Here is a 10036-nt window from a genome sequence, read left to right as displayed (position 1 = left end):
CAGTAAATGGATCGCAAGTGCCCAAAACGTGCAGTTTGTTCACATATCTTTGCTTTTATTCTTCTGAGAGGTGATCTAAATATTTATGGCTTAAAAAAGACAGAAAATTGAGAAGCCTGTGTTGCATTTCTATGGTTGTTTTGCCCTCCAGGTCTTCGCTATTATAAGGTGATATTGATGTGCGAATGGTCATATATTGTTGCAATCATCTGTGTGACAAAGTTGCCGAAATTCAGAATGAGTAGTGTCTTTGCAACTTATTTTCAAATCAATGCGTTTTTTTTGTTTTTTTTTTACTGGGGAGGAAGTTTTGAGTTATAGTATATTTTCATTGTACATCAAGTTGTTTATTTCAGAAGCTCAAGGATAGTTTGATTGCTTACTGTATATTTTGCCTATTTAAATATTGTGTTGTCTTCCTGTAGTGCCAATATTACTGAATATGACTGAGGCTCCCGTGAAATCCTACTTTATCCACTGGATGTTGTAAATATACAGGATGAAGGTGAGGATGGTGAATAGAGTAAGAGTGAGAGAGAGGGAGATGGAGAGGTGAAGCGAGCTATTGCACGTCAGAGAGAATGAGGCGAGACCCACCATGTTATCACTTTAGAGATGCTCATCAATTCAAATGTATTTCTGCTTCCATCCTCTGCCATGCAGAAAACTAACTTTTCCCCTCTTTTCATTGAACAGAATTAAAGGGGAAAAAAGTAATTTACACTCTAACGTGGGAATCGATTTCCATCACGGTGGGTGGATATAGGATGGAGGGAGAGGAAATGGGATTTATGCTGTAAAGTCCGATTACAAATCATAATGATAACCTTGAATATCTCTAGATTTGCAGCGACATTCATAAATACGCAATGCTTCAGAGATGATTTATAGAGGGTTAGTTATATGAGTTTTCGCATGTTTCACTAACTGAATAGGCTTCTTCACACATGCACATACTGTACAGTAAGCCTGTGCAGCACTTGTAAAGTGAAATTGCTTTAATTGGTTAAATTAATAGTGATTGTCGTGATGTTCCTGAGCTCTCCATGTAATCAAGCACATATATTAGTGCATGATATAACTCATGATAGATTCTGGTTGTGTGTGTGTGTGTGTGTGTGTCTGCAGATATACACATGGATATACAGTATAGAGGTAAATTCAATTCAGATCCAGAGGAGCTGTGGTGTGTAGTCAGAGTGGGGTCCAGAGAGACAGATTGAAAGGTAGAGCAAACATGGATGTGTGGGACAAAGCTTGCTGACGTGGTTGAATTGCACTGCAAAAAGTTAACTTAATCAGTATTATTGTCTTGTTGTTTTCCAATAAAAACATCTAAATGTCCTAAAAACAAGATCATTTTAATTCAAATTTGAATAACATTTTAAAATTCAATTCAAACTAAACTTTAGAATGGTACAGTAGTACCAGTAGTTGTTAATTAAGAGTTGAGAAAAATTAACTTCAATATTTTTTCTGAAAATGTCTTAAGTTAAATCTATTTTTAGGGTAATTAAATGTTTTTAGGTATTTAAAAAAAGAACAAGTACGTATCAAAGAATCACATTTTTAATTAATAATTAAAGCAAGGAGAGGTGGAAATATGTAAAAAAAGCATCTTCTGTCAGGCCTCATCGACATCTATAAACACACAAGCAAAGTAAATGCAAACAAACACATTTAACATAAGAAGATATAGATTTTAATATCTTTATAAACGCTTTTTCTTATTTTTTTTGAGAACAACTCGTTAAACCATCAAATCACTAGGATGGAGAGACACAGAAGAGAGAGGAAGGGAGGGATGAGGGGAGACCGGATTGTGCAGTTTAGTCAGAAAATGGTGCCCTACGGACTTACCAAACAAATGTGTAAACAAAACAAAATCACCCCCCAAAAAAAAAAATCTAATCATAATAAAATTAATAATTGTGTTCTGAAGAAAGGTTCTTCAGAGATTCAGGAACCCTGTTGTAATAAAAAATGTCATAATGATATCAGTGTCAGTACTGATTAATATTTCCATTGCAGATTGTGATGATACAGTTCTCCTTATTTTTACAAAGTGTGTCTTAGAACAGGAGGCATAGTTCTCCTGTACTCCACAGCATCTGTGACGGCAGACTGTCTGTCATCCATAGTGTCCCGAGTGTTCACGTGATTGTCCCTCTCCTGTACTCCTATTTGCACTCACAGCAGACACTGTAGAGGCAATCAAGCAGGCCTATGGCTCCAAAATGTCTTTTTTTTTTGGCCATACTAAATTTGAAATGTGTTTTTTGTCATCAAGTCTCTTAAAGATACATTTAGTTTTTGTGTGTGTATTTTTTAAAGAGTTGTTTTCTTTTCTTCTTGTCTGTCTTGTTAAAAGAGTTGATTTCACACCGCTCTAAGAAAGAGAGGTGTCTATGTTTTCAGGCTTAAGCTGAAGGCGCTTTTCAAAATAGAGTTCACTTCAATTAGACCTGTGTCCCCTCCAGAGTCGACCCCCCATCAGCAGTCCATTTCTAAGTCCTCTGAGTCACAGCCAAACAAAACAAACAACACAGAGGACAAGAAACAAACACAACTCTATTTTTTTTCACAGCTTTTTATACTGCACACACACACACACACACACACACACACACACATGGAGTTTTTTGGAAGCAGATGAGGTAAAATGGGTCTCATTTGCTTCTATAAACAATATAGCAGCTAGTATAACCATTGGCTTTTATGTGCTGTTATAAAATAATACAATCCAAAATAAGAATGATTCACCTGAAGTCACTTTTTAGAGCAAAAGCAAAGAAAATATGAAAAATAAAAAGGAAGTTATTGAAAGGGGAAAAAAGTACAAATAAGTAATAATACAAAAGTGAAAATAATGTTGTATTTAGGCTATAACTTTTCTGAGGTAAGGAGAATGTATGTGCTTATGTACTGGCTATTCAGTTTAGGAGGACTGCTTATAACACTTTTTCATTTCATACAACACTTTTAGTTTCACATCATTCTGTGTATAATATTCCATCGGAGAAGAAAGCAAGTCCTACCAATGGTTGAAACTCCTGAACATAGGAGAACTTACACTGATATATTTGTGCATCTATTTGGCAATAATGTAATATATTTAACACCAGGTGATGTACTTATACAATTAGGAGCATCCTTTCCATTTGTTAGTCTCCTATATGTTTGTTTTGTTGTTAGAAATGTTGAAGAAAAATTAAGCAGTAGGACATGCTTTCTAAACACAATCTCCATTTATGTTGCTAACTTGCGCCTCCTATTATGCATTCTTTCTACACCTTTATTTGGTCATCTCTGTGCTTTCTTTCATCGAAATTGTTTTCCTCTAAATGGAGGGGGAGACCAGACCAACAGGAAATGGTGGGGGGGGGGATAAAAAAATAAGAACAACAACAGTGGCAGTGCAAGCATGTTCAGTTTGCTTCACTATTCTTCTTGTTCCCCAACCCAAATTTTGAGTTTATTTGATAACATCCGTTGTTCAGTTTTCATCTATTTCAGTCTAAATGGCAAAGTTCCTTATACAATGTAGTACACATTATCACTCACACATACACACACAAACATACACACATTAGTAGGCCTGGTAATGCTGGAGCTAGAGCTGATCTGAGGACTGCAGCGTATCCATGATGCCATGATGGTCCAGCATCAGAGTTCAGAGGTTCTTCAGAGATTCAGGAACCCTGTTGTAATAAAAAATGTCATAATGATATCAGTGTCAGTACTGATTAATATTTCCATTGCAGATTGTGATGATACAGTTCTCCTTATTTTTACAAAGTGTGTCTTAGAACAGGAGGCATAGTTCTCCTGTACTCCACAGCATCTGTGACGGCAGACTGTCTGTCATCCATAGTGTCCCGAGTGTTCACGTGATTGTCCCTCTCCTGTACTCCTATTTGCACTCACAGCAGACACTGTAGAGGCAATCAAGCAGGCCTATGGCTCCAAAATGTCTTTTTTTTTTTTTGGCCATACTAAATTTGAAATGTGTTTTTTGTCATCAAGTCTCTTAAAGATACATTTAGTTTTTGTGTGTGTATTTTTTTAAAGAGTTGTTTTCTTTTCTTCTTGTCTGTCTTGTTAAAAGAGTTGATTTCACACCGCTCTAAGAAAGAGAGGTGTCTATGTTTTCAATGGCGGGCTTAAGCTGAAGGCGCTTTTCAAAATAGAGTTCACTTCAATTAGACCTGTGTCCCCTCCAGAGTCGACCCCCCATCAGCAGTCCATTTCTAAGTCCTCTGAGTCACAGCCAAACAAAACAAACAACACAGAGGACAAGAAACAAACACAACTCTATTTTTTTTCACAGCTTTTTATACTGCACACACACACACACACACACACACACACACACAAATGGTGTTTTTTGGAAGCAGATGAGGTAAAATGGGTCTCATTTGCTTCTATAAACAATATAGCAGCTAGTATAACCATTGGCTTTTATGTGCTGTTATAAAATAATACAATCCAAAATAAGAATGATTCACCTGAAGTCACTTTTTAGAGCAAAAGCAAAGAAAATATGAAAAATAAAAAGGAAGTTATTGAAAGGGGAAAAAAGTACAAATAAGTAATAATACAAAAGTGAAAATAATGTTGTATTTAGGCTATAACTTTTCTGAGGTAAGGAGAATGTATGTGCTCATGTACTGGCTATTCAGTTTAGGAGGACTTTTTTATAACACTTTCATTTCGTACAACACTTTTTGATTCACATCATTCTGTGAAGTTTGATAATATCCCCCAAAGTGAAGAAAGCAAGCCCTACCCATGATTGAAACTCTTGAACATAGTAGAACATACACCGATATATTTGTGCATCTATTTGGCAATAATGTAATATATTTAACACCAGGTGATGTACTTATACAATTAGGAGCATCCGTTCCATTTGATAGTCTCCTATATGTTTGTTTTGTTGTTAGAAATGTTGAAGAAAAATTAAGCAGTAGGACATGCTTTCTAAACACAATCTCCATTTATGTTGCTAACTTGCGCCTCCTATTATGCATTCTTTCTACACCTTTATTTGGTCATCTCTGTGCTTTCTTTCATCGAAATTGTTTTCCTCTAAATGGAGGGGGAGACCAGACCAACAGGAAATGGTGGGGGGGGGGATAAAAAAATAAGAACAACAACAGTGGCAGTGCAAGCATATTCGGTTTGCTTCACTATTCTTCTTATTCCCTGACCCAAATTTGGAGTTTATATCATCCGGTGTTCAGTTTTCATCTATTTCAGTCTAAATGGCAAAGCTCCTTATACAATGTAGTACACATTATCACTCACACATACACACACAAACATACACACATTAGTAGGCCTGGTAATGCTGGAGCTAGAGCTGATCTGAGGACTGCAGCGTATCCATGATGCCATGATGGTCCAGCATCAGAGTTCAGCGCAGAATGAGCACAAGCAGTCCCAGAATACTAGAGAGAAAGAAATGTGTATGATGAGAGTGTCCCCAGTTGGTGGCTTGCTGGACCCCACTAGGGGGACGCACAGAGGTTCGGGGGGTACATTTGTGCTTTCTGCGGGTGTTTGAACCATCAGAAGATGTTTCATCATATTTCCCCGTGAAATCGGGAGAGGAGTATTCCTTATCCGCCATCTCCTTTAAGGTGTGGACCTCGTTAGGTTCTTTTCCCTTGCTGCCCCTGACACGTTGGCGTGTGCAGTTCCGAGAGCGGCCGGGCCTCTGAGCAGGGACTATGCCCGGAGACCCTCCCGTTCCTGCTTGGACACCATTTATGGCAGGGGGTGGCTGGGGCAGGGGAGAGGGAGGGGAAGGGTATTGTTCATTCAGTTGGGGGTGGTGTGGGTGTGTTTGTGGGGGCTGGGCAGGATGGGGGTCCTGCTTCAGTGAGACCTTATCTGTTCCTACCCAAGTCTTGGTCTTACTCTGATGCAGGGACTCAGATCCGGAACAATTCGGGAAGTCCTCGTTCTTCAGTTGCTTCAGATCTTTGCCTGCCAGTTCTGCCGGTGCCATGCAACCCACTGACGATGTGGACCCCCGAAACTTTTTGAGCCAGTCCCACAATGATAAAGCCTTACAGTCACACTCCCAAGGGTTGTCATTGAGGCGAAGGTACTCCAGTGCAGGCAGCTGGGTGAGACATTCTCCAGCTAGCTCCGTCAAGGAGTTGTTGAACAAATAGAGGGTAGTAAGCCGCTGCAGGTCGTGGAATGCCAGACGGTCCACCCACTGAAGTTGGTTGTGGTGCAGTAGCAGCCGGTCCAAAGCCCCCAGTCCTTTAAATGTATTTTGGTGCAGGCTCCACAGACGGTTCCCGTGAAGAAACAGGTGGCTCAAGTTGTGTAAGTCCACAAAAAGATCATCCTGCAAATACTCCAAATGGTTGTCCTTTAGACACAGAAACAAAATATTGGTTATATTTTTCTACTACTGCAATAGTACAATATGCAACCAGTGCCATTTTATTTTGTTACACAAGCAGTTATGTGAGTGTCTCACCTGCAAGTACAGATACTGGAGGTTGCGGAGACCCTGGAAGATGTTATTCGGCAGTGCACTGAGGCCACAGCGGTATAGATGGAGGGCATGGAGCCGGCCCAGCCCATGAAAGGTTTCTGCAGACAGTGAATGTAGGTGGCGATTGTCTCCCAGGTCCAATTCCTCCAGCAAGGTGAACCCTTGGAAAGTAGTTGGTTCGATATATGTGATATTGTTGGAGTAAATCCACAGAGTGACCGTGGTAGGGCTAAAGTGGCCCCGCAGTAGTCGATGGATCTTGTTGTTTTGGAGGAAGATGCGCTCACTGTGTGGAGGAATGCCTTCCGGGACGGATAGGAAGTTGTGGGCTTGGCAGCTGACGGTGCTGGGGGCCATGTAGCAAATGCAGTGACGTGGGCAGGACCAGGAGAGCTCCAGCCCACAGAGTACCAGCAGGAACTCCAGCCCACAGCCTAGAAAGATATGGAGAGAGAAAGAGACAGACTTAGTGTTTGCTATGTTAAAACTAAATTTGTATCCAAGTCATAAATTCTGTATTGTAAAGAAATTTGCTGTTTGTTCTTCAAGAACTTTGGGTGTCTCATTAAATGTAGACACTATATTTTGAGACTTTTTCATCCCCATATTTTGTGGATGAATTTAAAGTTTTTTGTAAAAATGGCCATTTAAAATAAATGATAATGCTCAATGATATTGAGTATAATATCAATATAATATCAAACATTTCTGGTTTGTTGACAAACAGGGTATTCGAGTCTTAATGATGGGTCTGTAGGGATACCCAGTACAAAAAAGGTTGGGAAACGCTGTGATAGAGCTAGATCATAATGCATGAATATATAAAAGAAAACTTCGTAAACATCTTGGTAAAACTTGTAAAATTTGCTTTTGTAAGTGTTTCTTTAAATCATTAATAAATAAATCAATATAGAATCGTTACTGAAGAATTATATATGGAAGTTTAACGTTTTAAAACTACTGATGTAGTATGAATTATATACATTTTCATAGTTGTACCAAGCTGTTGATTGCTGTTCAGTGGATACTGTCTTCACATAAAGATCAAACATCAAGACTGATGTTATCATCATCATGTTGACACAAGCTCAGCGTCAATAGTATCTGCAAGATGTTGCATCAATCAGTGATGATACGCATGCCTCAAGGTAAACAATGTCATATATACATATGCAGTATATATATACAGTATATAGAGGCCAGACATGTAACATGATAATTACACACCATTTCACTGATGTGTCCTCTCACGTCTGGCACATCAAATTGTGTTTTCTATAGATGCTCAGTGCTTTATACTCATCGTGGTAATCAAGACCAGGTTTGTATGTGTTTTGTTTGTTTCCCTCAGGCTCTTTTAAAGGAATAGTTCAGCCAAAAATGAAAATTGTCATGATTTACTTATCCTCATGTTGTTCCAAACCTGTATAATCTATACAGTTTTTCTCATTGAATGTGGAACATAAAATAAATATTTTGAAGAACGTTGGGGTCCGAACTAACATGGGCCATACCGAGTTTCATTGTATATATATAAAAAAAGACATTTAGACATAATTCAGAATATCGTCTTTTGTTTTCCACAGAAGAAAGGTTTAAAAGGACACGAGGGTGACTATATGACAGAATTTTTATTTTTGAGAAGACTATCCCATTAACTCATTTAACCACCTGGACTTCCTTGGTCAACCATTTTCTTCTGAAATACTATATCAAATTTGGTTGAAGATCATTTTGTCAAAGATGGTCTTTTAAGCAGTGATAATTGTGACTTTCAATGAAATAAGGTCTGCCCTATGAAACTAAGCCCCCTTTGAAAAGGAAATAAACAATGACAAGAAAATAGAATAACTTCTGAGCTCTTCAGGGAAGAAGCAAAATCTGGTATTTTAAGAGTATTTATTCTGTCCATGTGTGTATAAGACGGGCTCACCCTGCTTCTGCTGAGACTGATCCCAGAGCCTACCAACAACCTCTTGAGTGCTTAGTTAAACCTGTGTTAAGCCTCTGAGAGGCATAGAATACCCCTGCTGCTTTCTGACATGCTTCTTTGGAGCCATTTTATGTAACATATCCACCAATTCATCTACATACAGAATGTCAGGGAAGGAGGACATTTTCCACTATTATAAGAGTTTCACTATTAAAAGAGTCCCATTTGCTCATGAACGGCAGCTTTCCCCCCGCCCTTCATTTCAAAAATGCATTATTCAAAGCATCATTCCTGTCATTCACTCAAAATTGATTCACTTCCGCTGCCTCTTAACATCACCATAATCCTCTAGGTTTCTGCCTTCAAAATACAGAGGCAGGAATTACGCTTTTTCAGGAGATGAACGGATATTTTTTGGAATAGCTTTTGACTCCAAATGTGCTAAGCTGTGGCATTCAGACGCAGACTGCGCTGACCTTTAGCAATGATTCCCTGGGTGTCTGATGACAGCGCCCGAGCAGCTTGCCTCACCTGCGCATGAGCCTCGCACCCAGAGTGGCTGTGTAATCCCATTTGTCCTAACGGCATGCCAAAATGAAATATGTCCTCACTAACAGACTAAATAAGCAACCAGAACCCTTCACAAGCTCCCCCAATGGGCCTTGCACATGTGTGTGTGGGATTAACAAAAAAACTGTTGTTGTTCTTGTAATGTCGGTCAGCTACCATAAACAGTAACCTTGAGCAGAAATACATATTACTCTACCGTTGCACATATGCTAATCTGTTTTTAGCAAAACTTGCAGGATAAAAGCCTGGATATGGTACACAACTGTAATTAGCAAAGATGGCAAACATTTCAAAATATGACACTCTTTACACAAACCGCCCAATGATGGCAAAGTTCTGGAGTCTTTTCAGGGTATCGAGCATAAGGTATTATAGTGCCCATACACTATCTCCACTCTAAAGCAGACAACATTAACTGATGATGTCTGGTTCACAAGCCTTAAACAACCTCAGTGCTGTGTGTTCAGATAGACTGCATGTACAGATGTGGGTTTAAGAATTACCTAGCCAAGATGAACGGCTCAAAAGATAGATTGTAATAAAGTCCTCAATATTTAAAAGATCTAAAATAATGAGATGTGTAGTAAACATGGATCGGATCAGCCAGCAGCTAACATCACTACTAACAGGCGCTCAAGGTCTAGCAGACAGCGGCTTTCAGCTCAGAGCGCAGCCGAGCCCAGGACTCTGATAGTGGGTGATTCCATTATCAGAAACATCAGTAGCAGAAATTCAACAACATGCTGCTTTCCTCAAGCAACAGTTTCTGATATGAGCAAGGAACTTTGGAAAATTCTGATAAAGCACAAGACTGCAAATCGAATCATCATCCATGTGGGGAAGAATGATATTCGGAAAGAGCAGTCAGAACTCCTTAAGAAGGACTTCAGTGAACTCACTTCGAAGACTTAAAGTTCAGTCGTTCATCAGTGGACCACTACCAGCAAGGGGAACTAATATGTTTTCACGTTTGTTTGGGCTGAACACATGGCTACAAAGAATCTGCAGCTTAA

At 39.2% G+C, this 10036-nt stretch overlaps 1 protein-coding gene across 1 annotated transcript in view; it reads right to left on the bottom strand.

The window, feature by feature from the left end:
• Positions 1 to 4906: 4906 nt before the first annotated feature.
• LOC107592642 (reticulon-4 receptor-like 1) overlaps positions 4907 to 10036 on the bottom strand; it is a 9563-nt gene continuing 4433 nt past the window's right edge. The window contains exons 2-3 of the mRNA XM_016282181.1: positions 6503 to 6954; positions 4907 to 6391 (exon numbers count right to left, since the gene is read on the bottom strand). Of these exons, the coding sequence (XP_016137667.1) occupies positions 5420 to 6391; positions 6503 to 6954 (1424 nt within the window). The 3' untranslated portion in view covers positions 4907 to 5419. The remainder of the gene's footprint in view (positions 6392 to 6502; positions 6955 to 10036) is intronic.

Source organism: Sinocyclocheilus grahami, unplaced genomic scaffold (genome assembly GCF_001515645.1).
Source record: "Sinocyclocheilus grahami isolate Dianchi unplaced genomic scaffold, SAMN03320097.WGS_v1.1 scaffold155.1, whole genome shotgun sequence".
NCBI lineage: Eukaryota > Metazoa > Chordata > Actinopteri > Cypriniformes > Cyprinidae > Sinocyclocheilus > Sinocyclocheilus grahami.
This window is presented reverse-complemented; position numbering and strand designations above follow the sequence as displayed.